The 17504-nt window shown below is 34.2% G+C and overlaps 2 protein-coding genes across 4 annotated transcripts in view; one reads left to right on the plus strand and one right to left on the minus strand.

Annotated features, from left to right (window-relative positions):
• The first annotated feature begins 2970 nt into the window (after positions 1-2970).
• Positions 2971-17504, plus strand: part of LOC135132791 (calpain-9-like) — a 179780-nt gene continuing 165246 nt past the window's right edge. The window contains exons 1-2 of one of the 3 annotated variants that reach the window (XM_064060988.1): positions 2971-3264; positions 3452-3586. In XM_064060988.1, coding sequence (XP_063917058.1) covers positions 3493-3586 — 94 coding nt within the window. In that variant the 5' untranslated portion in view covers positions 2971-3264; positions 3452-3492. Of the gene's footprint in view, positions 3265-3299; positions 3397-3451; positions 3587-17504 lie in introns of those variants that run through there. The other 2 variants (XM_064060990.1, XM_064060989.1) reach the window with 2 other exon arrangements.
• Positions 16002-16992, minus strand: LOC135132799 (cuticle protein 16.5-like). The gene is made up of 2 exons (XM_064061004.1): positions 16972-16992; positions 16002-16918 (listed from the first exon to the last, which is right to left on the minus strand). The coding sequence occupies exons 1-2, from the start codon at positions 16981-16983 to the stop codon at positions 16094-16096; spliced, it is 837 nt and encodes a 278-aa protein (XP_063917074.1). The 5' UTR covers positions 16984-16992; the 3' UTR covers positions 16002-16093.

Genomic DNA, 17504 nt, shown 5'->3' on the forward strand with positions numbered 1-17504 from the left:
AGAAAATGTCTCGGTAATGTGATAATGATATGATGGTAATAACTGCCTAAAGGGAAAAATTTAATCCCCCCGTACCTCAGTCCAGGATATTATAAATTCTATCGCACTTTCCCGGTATTTTACCAGAGTGGCGCAACGTTAGATTGATTTAACTGCCGTAAATGAACTATTAGCAATCTTGTCTGAGGAATTAAGAAGTGTTATAATGTAACAGTTGAGTATAACATCCAGAAACCTTATTCATAATTAGATAAACAAAAAGTGAATCCTGACTAAGTGAATTTCATGAAAACTCCTGCAAATGCTCTATCTGAACAAATCTAATGTCTGTCACATTGTGTTAGAACTAGTTAACGATTAAAATCCTGATACGAACTATGAACAATAAAACAAATTTACATAACGTGTTAGCGTCGGTCGAAAATTCGCCAATTTCCGCTTAGAAAAAAACGCAAAAACTAGCTAACAAACTTAACCTAGCTCACTCACCACGTGGTTTCATACATAACAAACAAACCAAAAAGTGATCCTCTACCAAGCAGGCACCCCTCTCACTATCAACCCTCTAATCAAAATTCCCTAGCAGAACTACCCACTACCAGAAAAAGAACTAAACGTGCACATAACTGCTTATGTTTAACGATTTTCCAGATTGAAGTTTTTTCAAATTCAAATTATTCAAGTGCGATTTCGCGCCGCTGTTAATTTTCTCTAGCGCGAAATTTTAATTCAGATTCGGTCGCCACACCGTTATAGGATTTTTTGCATTAAAGAACTGTTCTAATACCAACCACTATTGACAATCATAAACAATCTACGTTTTTGCAGGCCTAGACCGGTTGTTTAAAAATAGTGTTTTTTAAAGTAGGGAACAAGAAATAACCTAAAGGTGTCCAATCAGGTGGTCGAGGTGGGTACATATAATCTGTGTGGGGCGTTATTAAAATTCCCTAAGAAAGTTCAAAGTTGGTTGAGCTTATGAGCTGTTGCGCCGTCATGTTGAAAACATCCACTATGATGCTCCAGGATCAAGCTAATCAATTCCTGCTGCAAATTCTGACCTCTCGCAGGTGTAACTGACCCCTCGAAGAAAATGGGTCCAAATACTCGTCTTCGAGAAATGACACACCAAACTCTAATTTGTTTATTATTTATTTGCTAAATGCAAAATTTAAACACACATTCGTTTTCTAATTTTTTAGTTTTGATTAATAATAACTATCCAATATACACGAAAAGATTATACCACTATACGCAATTTAACTTATTTCATAATAAATTATAGTATAAACTCCAAAGGTTTTATAACAGAAACTAAAGCTAAACGTGCATGACTAGCTAGCTAAGTACATATATTATACGTACATTTCACATACTTTATAAAGATTTGCTCGCATTCATGTCAGGTGAGATTTATCCACTTCAGCACTTGCAGTAACTTCATTTCTCTATGTTGGTCATCTCTCGTTTTGTTCATTAGTAATAATACAAGAAGTGAAATGGAGAGGAATTCATTCATACTGCAAATAGTTATTAACGGAACGGCTGCGCGAATGTCGCTTTAGGGCACGCAAATGACAATTTTTAAGCTAACAGGAACGGAATAAACAATCATTCGAAAAATACAAACATGTTTGTGAACGAGTTACACTTTTTTGCAACAGAAAATTTTAGTTTTTAGTTCATCGGGGTAAAATTTTATTGTTGTCACGATGTGAAAAATGAGGATACCGTTGGTATTTTTTTAAATATCGTATTGTTAGGGTAAATACATTTTTGGTGTTTCCGGCTAAGAGTAAATCCAGAAAAAATGTGCACGAATGCCTGGTAGTGATAACATAAAATCCACATCAGCGATAGAAACGGAATGATTAAATATACCTATAGATTTATTTGATGTATTAACTGTGTGTTGAGTACTAACCCAGTGGGAACGTTTGTAGGGCGGTCATTCCGCTGAAATAGAAACATTCACCAAGCCGTATATCAACATAGCTATACCTAATAGTTAATGTAAACATACATTTATTTTACCAAATTGCTTGGGCGTGAATTCATTAATCTTAATTTTGCGTTAAGACCGAATCCTATTTTTTTTTAGAAAATGATGAGTTCGGCAGGAATCATACACACCGTGGATTCACAATTCTTGTATAAGAAGTGAAAGTATTATAATAAAATTTTGTGTAATTTGTCGTGTATGTGTTTATCTTGTCGTAAATGTAACTGATTTTGTTGTAAACTGAGTTTATATTTGTTTACTTTTGCCGTAAATGGAAATGTATTAATCCTTTACAAACAACAACTTTTTAAGGCGAATTTCCATCCATTGCACACCAAGCGGGATAGGTACTGAAAAATAATAAAATCGTCCCTTGTCTGTTTCGTTGTAAACCTCATCTTCAGCGAATTGTTTATTCTATTAGGTTTTATAGCATTCCCTGAATTTTTTTTATAACATATTTTTTATAGGTCATAAAATGAAATGAAGATTTTATTATTTTTTAGCATAATAGCCAGTACTGCAGTGCATGAAAATTCCACTTCAGCTGCACATGTTATAATTTTCGAGTACATCCCTTATACGTTTTATTTTTCTGTAAAAGTTGAAAACTTGTTGGCGAAACCATCCCTTGTAAACCTGTATAAATTTTAATTCATAACACTTTTTTTCCGAAAAATGCAATGAAAACCTTGTCATTTTTACGCCTTTGTAAAAACACTCCGTTTTTAACATCTCGTAAAATTTCTCATCCACAGGAAAAGTTAACCGTCTGTCACTTCACTATCGCTCGCGATGTTTTAAGCTTTACTGAACTTCCTACCTAAAGCAGTCACCTGCTGACGGTCAACGGTAAAATATTCACCCCCACTATAATTAAAGTCGGAACAATTGACGAATTCTTACGGTGGGCCGAAAAATTTAGTCCGGTTCCGCCCCTGTAACCACCCGTTCAACAGGTGTCCGTCGATTTCCGGCTCTAGTCGAGGAAACTCGAACACGCAATATTCTCCTAGGCTAGGTATCGCTCTTGCATTTTCCTCCATCCAGTGATGCTCCGTCCGTTTGACATTTTACAAGACAACAGTCAACGCAGAGTAGGCGCTGAACCTCACGTGCTCCGGTTACGTCTAGTGTGCTCTGAATTTTTTTTTTGAAAAACAGTGTTTTTAGTGCGTCACCGGCTATTCGGAAAATTTAATTAAAAACCGCACGAACATTTAATTTTTTTTGTGTTTAGGTGACTTGGACTTACGCATTCGGTATGTACATTTTTTTAAATAATAATAATTAGAGACAATTAAATAAATCGTCAGTTATAAATAACAAAAATTCCAAAGTGGTTAATGACACAAGAAATACGAAAATACTGTGCTCCAATTTGTTCTAGTCAAGTACTTTTTTTGACATTCTTTTAGCCGCTTTTTTTTTGATATTGTTTTTTTCTAGCAATTACGAGATGATTTCATAATGTGAAGCGTACCGGCGAAATGCCTCACACGATCTTACGGCCCCATCATCCCGTCAATGGTTATGCCCATCATTACACCCAGAATGGACATGTCAAAAGTAATGGGCATGGTGGTGAGTACATTGTAATTTCTTTTGTTGTACGGAAGTCGTGACCTACTTTGTACCGTGATTCTGGTCTTGGTTAATGCATTTTTTCGTTGTTTGTTTTACTTTTTCTGCTTTGAGTTCGATGATTAAGGTGCATTCACATGACTGCTAATTATCAACAATAGCGCGAGCAACGATAATGAAGGTCTTGAGTAATGAGGGGCGATGTATGATTGCGTCTGAACAGGGCTTAATAAGCTCTAAATTATTGTTATTTTTTTAAACAATGTTGCAATTATGTACAGTCAAGTTCATGAATAATGCGCCTCTTGAACGACGTTGCAATTAACGCATACTTTGAGTGACAGTAGGATGACGAAGATTTCTGCAGACATTTAAAGTAAATACGGCAGCTATCTATCGGATGTAATTTCAAGATTCTCAGATATCGTCTTCGAAAGCGTTGTTCACATGACATGCACAAGTCCACTTCCATGTGAAAATCTCCAACCTGTGAAAAAATTACTATTAATTTTCGTTTTAGGTGCAAACAATTTTTTTTCTATGACTTATTCTGCCGACTTCCACAAATTGCACAGCAAATTAGTTTTTAATTTCACTCTGATCTTCAGATTAAAATTTGATGTTACATCATGATTTTTTTGGACGCAGTAAGCTGATTTAATTATTTATGCCCACAGAAAAACATTCTGAATTCTAAAGCGCATTAAAAAATAATTTAATGCTAACAGCTTTTTTATTCCGCTTAAAGTTTTAAAGATACAGGTTGTTTGATTCCTGTGGTAACAAACACTACAAGTAAATTAATGTTTTATTAAAAGGAAAAATGTTTAAAACATCACTGCCGTTTTATACAAATTTTGGAACACTTGTTGTAATTAGATCACTATGCTCTGCTGACCACTTATTCATAGTTCGAACGGTCATAACAGTTTTATTTTATGCTTCTTTTGCTTTGATTTTAAAACAGTTATGAAACATCGAAAGCTGTATGTAGTGTTACACTTCTTTTATTTACGACTTTTTTACAGTTTTGCTCAGTATGCAGTCTCTTTAACTAAATGCGATGAACTGAAGTACAAAATCGGTGTGGTTGTTGTTAAATTAACAGTAGCATAAATTTAAAATCATATTTAAATTAAAGTTATGATGACCTTCAGCCTACGCTCACAAACAAAACACACACTTTTGTTTCTATTTTAATTTAAAAACGGTACCGATTTTTTAAGAATGTTATTAACAAATTCGTTCTCATGCAACAACTGTAAAATTAGTCACATTATTTGCGCCGTGAAAATTTTGCACGAGATAATGTTGACAAAACAATAAGAGCAAAAGGACAAATTAAAAAAAAAATTGAACGTAACTAAGTGTGTCCAAAAAATTAGACTGACATTATTTAGACAAATCTTCCTGTCTGTTCAACAGTTTGATTCCGTAGGTAAAATTTTACAACACTCGGTCCAGTAGTTTCGTACATTATCTGTATAATAAAGTCGCCAATGGACAGATAACAGACATACACAAACGGGAAACCTACTTTTTCGTATTCTAATTTTTTAATCGGATAATGTTTTATATATGTAGTACCTGGTTGCTATGAAACTAATAAAAATTCTACCGACACGATTCTAACGCTTTTAACCTTTATCTTTGAGAAATATTGAACATGTCCTTCGATGATGTTTCCATTAATAACTGAATGGTGCCTGCTGTTTGCAAAACATTTATTTAAGATCGCATATTTAAGTTGCATAAATGAAGCAATAGATACATTGAAACCTTGCAAATCTCTTAATAATTTAGATATACCACAAGTGATAACACAACCTGTCCATTTACACCTTTCACGTCGATGATTAGAACGTCAGTGGGAGGAAGAAAATTGACTGAGAAAAAGGACTCTTTATCTAGAGTTTCGACAGATCACGAATTGTCATAGGTGACGAAAGAATCAAGATAGCAAATGCAAAATCAACGAGAAATCTCTGCTGAAACAATGGAGAATTCGAATTTAAGGTTACGCTTATTTACTTCAAATCACGGATTTATGCTGTAAATACCACCCGAAACATAACAAGTGTTGTTTATATTTTTTGGGAGTACACTTTGTTACTAATGACATAATTCACAAACTCGCTAAAATAAATTTTCATAAACAAATTAGCAACGATAATGTTGCTTGAGAGTCACTTATTTATTGCATCAGTCGTAGTCATAGAGTAATTTTCTAAACAAGGTTGGGTACAGAGTGGAGATGGGCACCTTAAACTTTATTAATTAAAAAGAACATAAATAAAATAAACTTAAAGGACGCGACAAATGTCACACCTTTCAATAACCGGACAACACCTACGAAGATTCAATTTTTAATTAGATATTGCCATCTAGAAGCTGACATTTTAGTAAAAAAGTTATTTTTATGAACGAAAGTCGTCTTTAAAATATGTGATATTTGTATATATTTACAGAAAAACATCAGTGACTTGCTACGGTCGTACTAATAAACAAAATTAAAATATTTTTGACGAGCCACTAGTCGAGTCGAAAATTGTTCTAGACGGTTCACGAACGAGTTTTTCTTGTATGTTTGGAACAAAGTCGTTGGGTAGAACTGATTTATAATGATTTTCTAACGACAAGTGTGCCTCTATATTATATGAATTATGTGTCTTTTTCTTAAATTACTTCATTACGCATTTTTTATTTTAAAACAAGCGACTTGAAAAAAGTTCATTAGTAATGTATTTACGGATGACTCATGCCTTGAACTGTGCACGAAAATATATTTTAGTGTGGTTTAAATGGAAACAATATAAGAAAAAATAGAAAAGATTTTACAGCCTCGACTAACGTCTCGTAACTGTTATCTAGATCAACGTAAAAAAATTCCAACTGAATAATAGAAGATTTTGTATGAGTAAAAAAAATTAAAGAGGCCAATTTGTTAGATTTGCTAGAAACTCACACAGAATACATGAATTTGATTCAATTCTGTAACAACTAATAATAAATACAAATTAATAACAGTACCTAAATAATTCAAGTGAACTAGTACGAGTAGTTTAAAATTATAAAACTCGTGTACAGTTACAACATATCTTTGGAATTAGTGAAATCTTAGTTTACGAAAACGACGTGTGTGTACTTTACAGTTTCAAACGGTAAAATAAATCTGCAAATTATTACCAGTTTGTTAAATGAAAGTGAAATGTCTTAATGCTCAACGTTTCGTAGCACTAAAGCAGATTACAATTGTGTTTAAAAAAATACGCTGGACACTGCTTGGTCATCGCTGGAACTTTTGTTTTATTTACTCAAACCTGGGGCAAATTTATGCGCTTGTAAGATGCCTAATTTTGTAAAATTAATTTCTACAACGGAAGTTTGCTATAACATTTAGACATATCATCGTCGGCTAAGAAGTAAAGAACATTTTAAATACAAATTGATTAATTTATTGTATTAACTTTACATTGAATAAAAGTTGAATACAAAATACCTATGAACGTTTATGGAGCCGTTGCTCCTTATTCTGTAACCGTAATATTAACATATAATAACAAATTAAAATAGAGGTTTATATTACCAAATTTGTTAGTGCAGATTTTTCAATTAAGCAATTTAAGAGAGAATACAAATATAACTTTTTATCTCTAAAAAACTAGATTTAAAAACTAGTGTTACTGATATGTCCTTAAATACTGAAAGTGCTATTATTACACAAATATTTTGTTTAGAGCTCTCCGTTTGTTCACTTTTATTAATACGCCTTCCGTATTTGTAATTTATTTTATGTTTGACTCACATTTTGGTGTACGTAGTGACACAATTGTGTGTACTATGCTCATTTTTCACCCAGTGCTAATTTCCCAAAAGAAATTTTGTTTACTAGTGTAATTTACGCACTGTAAAATTTTCTTTCTTTAGTGGGTAGCGTATGCAATGTAAAATTTTGCGTCAAAAGTGTAACTGCGTGTAATTTAAAGATAACTCAAGGTTGTACAAGCAAATACGATTTTGTTGTTTGCTTGATTACCATTTGATAGAGGAAAATTATTAGCATAATAATTTTTTTTAAGTTAGAAATTTTTGTTTGAACAAATTTCCGTTTTAGTAAACCAAAATTTATATTTAATAACAATTACAACATGATCTATGTGTGTTGTATTTTTGGAGAGTCGGTAAATGCTAAATTGAATCATTAATGCTGGGCTCTATATTGTTCAGTAGAAGTATGTAATATTTGAACGAAGCTTTCATTATAGTTTGTAAACTTCTCTAGACACTCGTTTTTTAAACACTCGCTCCGCTCGTGCCTAAATAGAGTTGTGATTAACGATGCGTTTGTAAAATCTGTTATATAATTTATTATTAATTACTTCATATTAAAAAAGATATCAAAACATAAAATTGTTAATTTTTTGAAAGCTGATGTTATACAAACTGTAAATGTGTTTGTTATGGCTGGAGTTGTTAGTAAAATACTTCAGTTCGAGAAAATATCAGCGTAGGTGTAGAAATGCATACACAAAGTGTTTGAATTAACTGGAATTCAGTTCTTAAAAAATAACTAAACCTTTATAACTTTGTTGTATGTTTTTGAAAATACCTTTACGGTGTATACATTATACAAATTGTAAACTGTTTATTTTTAATCTACAAATATTGACCAATTTATATAGAGGGTGAGTCACTAAGCCCCCGCTTTTCGATATCTCACAAATTATTACACATAGAAAAAACTTAGTTTTTTAAATGAAACAACCTATATATTTTTAGACATTTTGATTGACCTCTTCTTAGGCTTTACAACCATCACAATGTTTGCAATTTCGATGCGACGTTGCCACGTTATTCAAATTTTCTTATTTTTAAAATCTGTATTACAATATTTTGTGGAGAGATAAATAAAGGTTACACGCTTTGTGGTGGGATAAATGAAAGTACATTTTCCTAAACAGGGTGGTGTTTATATATATTATTTTTTAATATTACAATTATCTAATATCAATATTTCAGTTTTTCAATTAGGACACCCTATATTTTATGACTGCACCTTATTCAATTTTTTGTTTTATTTCTTTTTTGTTAAATATTTTTTATATTTAGAGTTGATTGTTACTAGTGTTTTTTACTTTTTTAAGAGACACATCAGCATATTAGAATTATGGGAACGAAAAATAGAGTAAAATACAGTAATAAAATACGGAGTGTTGTGTTTGAAAAATTGAAATATCGATATTTTAAAGCTGACAAGTTTTAGAATTTTTTTTGTAAACACTGTATATTAAAATTTGATTTAATTGAAAACCAATGAAAATCGCATGCCTTTATTTATGCTTCCACAAAATATTGTAACATACATTTTAAAAATAACCTTATTGCGATTTTTTTGTAAACACTTCCGTTGCCATAAAATTTCAAGAAAATTGGAATAACTTCGCAACGTCTCATTGGAATTTCAAAAATAAACTTTAGTTATAACCCCTAAGAAGAACCTATTAAAAATATGTAGGCTGCTTCATTTAAAAAAACTAATCTGTGTTACAAACATCTTAAAAACAGTCTGTATAGTTAAAAATATTATTCTATATGTACTCAGAAAGTATTAAAATTATATTGGAGTATAGTCGTCAAATAACCGTACAACTTTGGCCTTTTACTTTTTTTTTATATCTAATAATTAGTGAAAAATCGAGGACCACGCTCATAGAGGCTCACCCTGTATAACAATAATCGTACTGAAATTGTAACAAAATTATTATACGGGTATCAAGGACTGTTCAATGAGCACAGAAAAAGTAATTTAAAAAATCCTTCTGTTCAAGCGTGGTTTTTCGTTTCTGTCTTTGAACATTTTTGAATTCACTACAGTGTCGTATGCTTGCAATCGATCGAACTTTCATTATTCAAAATAATTTTAGAGGTTTCTGGACTTTATCCATGGTTTTCTTCATTTTATAATATCACAAAAAACTTAAAAATTATTCAGAATGATTCTGCAAACAGTGGTCAATTTTTCACATTTTTTTTATCAAACAGTCTAAATCCATATTTTGTTTTTGTTAAGTGAGCTTCAAACTGACGTAAGGAATTTTTTAATGATTTTTGTCAATTTTGATGTACCGTTGAGTTAATGCGTCATTTTTTGAGCACTCTGTATATTTTATATATAATATTCACATTTTTACTTCCCGAGCGTAAGCTAAGGAAGTATAGTCATCGAGTCCATCGGACGAATGGCCACTTTTATATTTTTTCGACGTTTCATGACCCCTACAGTACGAAAAAAGTAGTCTCCCACTTCCGGCTGTCTGTTTGTCTGCATGTCTGTCTGTCTGGTGCCTGCATCAATTTTTATTAGACACGTAATCTCCGAAACTGCTGTACTGATTGTTGTCAAATTTTGTATGTATATTAGAAATATCTTGTACATGGTTAAATGCTAAGCAAAAATTTTGCTAATCACCCCACCAACAATTTGATGACGTCAGTTCGATGACCTATATTTTAAAATGTTTTCAAAGTTATACAAAACTATGTTCTTGTGCTTGTAGTCTACGAAACCGCATTCATATTTTCGCAAAAACATCTGCAAGGTATAACACCGTTACATTACCAACACGGCGTTAGAGTCGCTGTTGTCAGATAGTAGGCGACCTCCGACGAATCCTGCCGTTGTGGGTTCGATGCTGAACTAGTAATACGCTGTGACTACTTTTCTTTTGTGCTGTGACTAGTCTTATCCATGTTGATAACGTCATCACAAATCTTTTATTGGTGAAATTAAGAACGAGTCACCCCATTTTCTCGAACATGTGAAGAATACGCAGGTCTTTATATAACAATGATAAAAGAAGAGTCATAATATTCGTAACATTTTGTTCCATTGTCATTTAATTAATAATTTTAGTCCTCTGTTTTGAGGAGACAAATCATTCAATTGAAAGAAATTTCTACATGACATTCTTTCGATGTATAAATATAAAGAATCGAAGTTAAGCGTGTAGACTGATAATAATATACTCTTTTCCGTTGGTTATTTGCCTTGAATATTTTTCATATTGTTCGCATGTCTGCGGACGGCACCTCCTTGGAATTTGTCATTTACACCACTGGTTTTTATAATCTTTCAAAAAAGCCGAATTCTTTGGACTGTACTTCAAGGACAAGAGAAGTTCTGTCGAAGCAACCTTGGACCAATTTTTTAATATCTATTTTGATATATGCATTATCCAAATTCCAAAATAAGTATGTTTTCCCTGTACAAGTCTTAAAGTTTGTGCTTTTTCGCTGCATTGTCGTAAGCTAGTCGAATATTGTAATAAGGTCTATTCAACAAAACATGTAAAGGTAGCTCTCCGTTTCGGCCTGTTTAACGTTAGTTGGCGCTTTTATTAAACATGTAATCTCAGAAATTACCAAATACGTTTGTGTCTGTTTTAAGGTGGTCTTATAGATAGTAACACGCTGACCGAAATTTGCCTCTTTAAAATATGTATTTAGTTATACGAGATATAAGATTAATTAATCCACCCTTTCTTAACTATATACAAGTAGATTAAAAAAAAAAACAAAATTGAAAATTATTTAATAATATTTTATAAGTTACCTTCCAAAGTTGAATTGGCAATTCATATTTGGAATTTGAATAACAAGGTGTTTCGGTAGCTTAAGTTACTAGTCCACAAATGCTTTTTAACTTACACATTATCAGAAAAAATACTCCCTATTTAATTTTCTAGTGCTTTAAAGTGCTTATCTACACCCTCTAGCAGATAATCAAAATTGATTATACTGCAGGGGCCATGGAAGTTTTTTCTAAATAAATTTACAGCTTCTTCGGGCAGGTGGTAAAATATTAACCAGAATTTATCTAATCATGGCCTTCAATAATTTGATGACGTCTTGCATGGTAAATACTATTTAAATTTTATACGGTAACGTACTCTTATACTTGTGGTTTATGAATACGCCTTGATTAGTCATCCAGATTTTCGTAAAAAATAAAAATTATTATTTAACATATACTAACATAAAACGAAAGTTCCATACGTTGACGAGATTTTATTATTTCTAAAAAACTGGATTTATGTTATTGTACATTTGCACATTTTCAATTTTCTAGCAAGTTTTTTCAGGTGTTTGAAGCCCATGTAGAGCAGTCACGGCAAAACATTGTAAAGTTCACTTAGCATAATTACGTACATATTTATAAACCAAACAAAAATTTTGTTGACAAGAACACGAGTTTTTTAAATGTCTATAAAAAGCAAGGTATTTAAGGCCGTTACAGTGGGTGTGCAAACTAGAACACTTGTTATGTATTTGTAGAATGTACAGTAATTTATTTACAATACACAACAACAAACGCTATTTATACGACCAATAAATTTTTAAATTAATTTGTAACGGGCACTACAAACTTGTAAATTAACTTTCAAATCATGAAAGCAGTTTTATAGGGGACAATTTGTAACGTAAAAGCCATAAAAGTTCTCCAGTCTATACCAACCGAATACAATTTCAAAACAACCGCTTGATGATTATCAATTTTGATAATTATCAAAAAGCAACCGAACATGATTAACGTAAAAAATAACTCGCTCCGATTTCTCAATCCTAAATCTATTGTGTCAGTTGCTTTATCAAATTTTCCTCTCCGCAGGACAATCTGCACCTTTTATCAATCCAATCAGTTTTTCGTGCGCCATACCACAAAGTCACGCTCCCGGATTGTCGGGAAGACCGTCAACAATCGATCATGATTAATATTTCAATTATTCCTTAATGACGTCTGTAATCTTCTCATCAGCTGTAATACAAATACCGTCCTTGAAAAGAACTTCTTCCGTTAGTGAATCGAGCACTATTCAATTTTTGTAATAAAGCTGATGACCTGGTGATTTTTCTATAGAAATAGAGTGACCTTGACACAAATTCTGCTCCCAAAAAAGTCGAATCAAATCACATTGTGCTCGTGGTATATTTTCATTCGAATCTTTGTCATGCCTCCATAATTCAATCATAAAATTAGCCACAGAATCTAATCCAGCTGGGTTCGTTGACATTTTGCATGGAAATCGCCCAAGACGCGAATTTAATTAACATGTTGGCGGGCAATTACTAAAGATCTGTTTCAAATCATAACAATCATGGCCAATAAAAAGCCGCGAACGTGACGTTTAAAAGCGCGCCAAAAAAACCTTCATTAATAATTACAATATAAATAAACACACGCGTTTCATCTACAAGGTTGTTATTTAATAATAATAACAATAATAGTACGCCAATAAATCATCGTGCTGGATATTACACGACCAAAATTAAATTTCGGCTTACGAAATTTAATGTAATTATGATTTATAACCAAAGAATGTATTATTTAGCGATAAATTATCGTGGTACAAGTGCTGCCCTCCTACTGATTCATATTTATGTATTCTAAAGCCGGCTTCACATTGTCATTCTAACCTAAATTTGTGTTTTATTTTTCTGTTAATTAAAACTGCGCTCGGATAATATCTCGGATGCATTCGTTATCTTTGACGTATCGTAAAATGCCTTTCTTGGCTAATTACTGCGGTAAAAGCCGATCGATGTCCGTGCAGATAATCGAGGAAACTTAACACTTTAATTGAAGTTATTGTTCTTTGATCCAAATTGGTCAGACTCCAAATGAGGAATGAAATAAACTTTCTGCTAATAGAAATCCATTACGGAATCGGACATTAACTACGTCGGTATATTTCGTTCCAGATTTCGATGAAATTACACGAAACACTTAACGGCTGTCTGCAAAATTTCACTATTCTTATTGTATTACACAATAAATCGAGTTTAAGTCAAATTAATTAAACGATCAATGTTTTAATTTGCATATTTCCTACATTCCTTTATAGGCACAATCTAGGTATTCTACGCTTGTTGTAACTTTTTAGTAATTTCTTATTGTATTATTAACTATTACTAAATTCGTTCTTATATGTAACATTATTTTAATAATTTTATCAATAAAGGTCAGTTGGATTAACTCTTGTTAATGGTAACCAATAAATTTTAATTTTATTATAGAGGAGAACGAATAACTCGAAGTTCAGAGTTTACACAGATAGGAACCCTAAGTTTTGCGACCTTTGCTTAAGTATGCATCCCTTCATTCGGCTTATGTTTCACAAATCGATTATACGACGTATCGTAATGCTAATTGAAATTTTGAAAAAGTGCAACATTTAAACATAAAGTGTAGTCCGTCAAATAGTGAATTTTGGCTTTTCGTTTCCAAAAGTGCGTATCGGAAACCCCTAAACCAAAACTCAGTATTATAATGACGATTGCCTGTTTCTGAGTTGGTTATCCGAAAGAATCAAAAGTTTAGCGAATCGGACGTCGTTAACCATTTTAACCTGAAGTGTGTTCATGCATGTCTGATTCATATAATCTCTGTTTGTTTCAGGCAAGCAATCGGAAAGAATTATCGTACGTAATTTACCGGTGGCGTCCAATAAACAAAAAGTTAATGTTCACTATTTGGCGGGCTCTACTATACTTACTTTCATACCTGGCACTTCCATTCAGTTTAAATGTTTAAAGTGGTCGCTGACATTTGAGCTATAGATGGCGAAATTCGCGGAGCTGATGGCACTATTTGATGTTGGGTTTAATTATGCGTTTGCGTGATTTGTTTTAAAGGAAATCTCACTTTCTCAATAAAATAAAAAAAAGCTTAAGCTACGGAAATATTGTAATATACCCTATTTGATGAATGGCTAATTTTATGTTTTTGCGACCTTTTAGAAGATTTGATGCTTCTGTACCTATGATTTATCAATCCACCCTAAATTTTCAATCCAATGGAAGTGTTAAAAAAAACAAAATTTGGTAACAGAAAAAACTTTTTTGAAATTTTACCCAAATATTAACCCTGATTACAAAATAACGATTAAATTTATTCGTTTTTTATTTATTCGTCCTCTCCAGAAAGTGCGTATATCAAATCAAAATTGTATTAATTAAATATTTGTTAACAAATGTGCTTTAGGATACAGCTTTATGTGCGCTTCGGCAATATAGTTTTATTTTTATATTTTTTTGAATTGTTTATTTAGTGTTGTGGGATTTATACAAGAAAGATTTATTAATAAAAATATATATGTATAGGTGAACCAGTATCGAATATCCTTATTGCGGACGTCCGAGTGTACAGGAAATTGCGGCCCTCCACGCAATTCACTCGCCGGGTATGAAATTCCGTCATCTGACGCAGTCTTCTCGTCATGGGGTCGGTTGGGAATCGCGGGTCACCTAGTATTTGGGTTTGCGGCTCCTGACGCAGTCATCTCGTAGTGCGTTGGAATTGCGTCACTCGGTGCGAATGCGTTGTGTCTCTGTCTGTCTTCTCTTTGTCGTCTGTGGTCTATTGGCGATTTTATTAAATAGATAATTTCCGTAACTATTGGACTCATTGCTGTGAAATTTTATAGGTTTATTAAGAAAATCATGTAGATGGTCATATCTATAGTTCATGGATCCACCTTTACTTTTCATCTAAGACATCCAGATTTTTGGAAAAAAAATCATATGTGTATAATAATGTAAACTAAGAAAGTATTCCAATAGGGTCCATTTGGGTAATGGTTACTTTCATGTTTTCTGACGTTTCATGACTCCTAGAGTAGGAACAAATAGATTTTCTGTTTCGTCTATGTATCGTCTGCCATCTACCGCCTTCCGTTTGCCGTCTTAATTTATTTTGGTGCGGGAGCACAAGGGATCTCTTTTTGACAGGTTGAAAATAATGGTTCTAAGTAATATCGTATTACATAGTCGATCACCGGGAATGGTAAGAGGTTGACGGAAAAGTCGAGTAGGCGTCACAATGTTACTGATGAATCTACATCATTTTTGTTGCTACCTAATTGCTCTGACGCGAGGTTTAGGTGCATAATCACACTTGCGAGTTACCCCTTTACCTACAAGAACCCGCTTTTACTGACTATAGAACCAAAAGCATGTCCTAGAGACATGGTTTAAGAGGCAGTTATTTGTATTTGCTCCTCCAACTTATCCTAAGAGCATTTTCAATTAAGTAATATTGAAGAAATAGAATAGTTCGAGTGCTACAACGTTTAACGAGTGTATAATGATACTAATTACTGATGAGCCTCAAATTAGTGCACTAGGCGATTAGAAGACATTTTTTAAGTCACTCAAAGCTCAAGCCCCTAGTATCAGTTTTGTAATTGCAACATACACCCGTGAATAATCAATTGTTACTCACAGCCGAGAGAAAGGACTCAATATTCACCAATCGAAGTCACTGAATAGGACTAGAAAACCACATTTGGTTTTCCAAAAAACAACCAATAAATTATAATTTTAAATAAGTTAATAATTTAATATAAAAAAATCAGCACAACATTTCGTACAAAGCAAAATCAACAACCTTACACAAAATGCTCAACAGAAATTTTCAAATATTTACAACACCAGTCGACGTTTCAACACTTAGAAATATTTGGAAGCATAACCGGAGGCATAACCGCCATAACCGGCATATCCCAAACCGGAGTAACCAGCCAAACCAGAGTAACCAGCCAAACCGGAGTAACCAGCCAAACCGGAGTAACCAGCCAAACCGGCATAACCTCCCAAACCGGCGTAACCACTCAAACCGGAGTAACCAAGACCTACAGCGGGAGCGGCATAGCTAAGAGCGGGGGCGGCGTGGGCAACGCTGAGGGCTGGGGCGGCGTGGGCAACGCTGAGGGCTGGGGCGGCGGCGTAGCTCACGGCGGGAGCGGCATACCTAACGGCTGGGGCCACAGCGGCGACAGCGGGGGCGGCATATCTAGCTACAGCGGCGACGGGGGCGGCGTACCTAGCTACAGTGGCGACGGGGGCGGCGACCCTAGCTACAGTGGCGACGGGGGCGGCGATTCTAGCTACAGTGGCGACGGGAGCGGCGGCTACGGCGGGAGCGGCGTAGGCTACGGCAGGGGTGGCCTGAGCGGTGTAAGAGTAGGAAGTGGCGACTGGGGCGGCCTTAGCGACGGCTACGGCTGGGGCAGCGTAGGAGACGGCAGGGGCGGCGTAAGTGGAGACGGCGGGAGCGGCGTAAGATACGGCGGGAGCAGCAGCGTAAGTGGAGATAGCGGGCGCAGCGTAGGAGGAGATGGCGGGCGCAGCGTAGGATGAGATGGCGGGGGCGGCGTAGGAGGCGATGGCGGGGGCGGCGTAAGAGATGGCAGGGGCGGCGGCGTAAGTGGAGATGGCTGGAGCGGACAAGAGACCGGCGTTGGCGGCGGCCAAAGCGGCGAAGAATACTACGAACTGGAGAAAAATTACGTGAGAGTTGAATTAATAGACTGGGGTGGTTTTTTTACCTTAGCTGCCATTTTGTGTGTTGGTTGATGATTGTGCTGTAAATGATGCTGGGTTTGTGCAAAGTGCTAGCTTTTATACCAAAAAGTTGACACATACGCAGTGGGTGTGTCGCTGCAACCACTTTTGAAAGGGATTTAACCAGTTTTAGTAAAGATCACTTATAGTTGAATTCTCGTTTTTATTATTTAACCAATTTTTAGGTTCAGTTTTTTATTGGATAAATGGTGTTGATCTGGGTGAAATGTCACAAATTAGGGTAATAGATCTCAGAGTAGATTAATTAAGGCTGTCTTCGGAACGGATATATAAATATTTAAGTGCGCTGTAAAACAACACTCTCATGTCATTTTAAGAAAAATAGTAACTGTCCAGCTTCCATATAAGCAATGCAATATGTCTCACGCCTGTTTTCTAAAGCAGCACACTTTTCCAGAATAAAGTCATTTTGCAAATTTTTTTCCAACACTTTCTGACCCATATTTTAATAACTTTTAAAGCGCAAACTTCCCTATTTATCTGTACTAGTGTTTTG

The sequence above is a fragment of the Zophobas morio genome, unplaced genomic scaffold (assembly GCF_036711695.1).
Source record: "Zophobas morio isolate AGI-343-1 ecotype UQ-CSIRO unplaced genomic scaffold, CSIRO_AGI_Zmor_V1 ptg000021l, whole genome shotgun sequence".
Lineage (NCBI taxonomy): Eukaryota > Metazoa > Arthropoda > Insecta > Coleoptera > Tenebrionidae > Zophobas > Zophobas morio.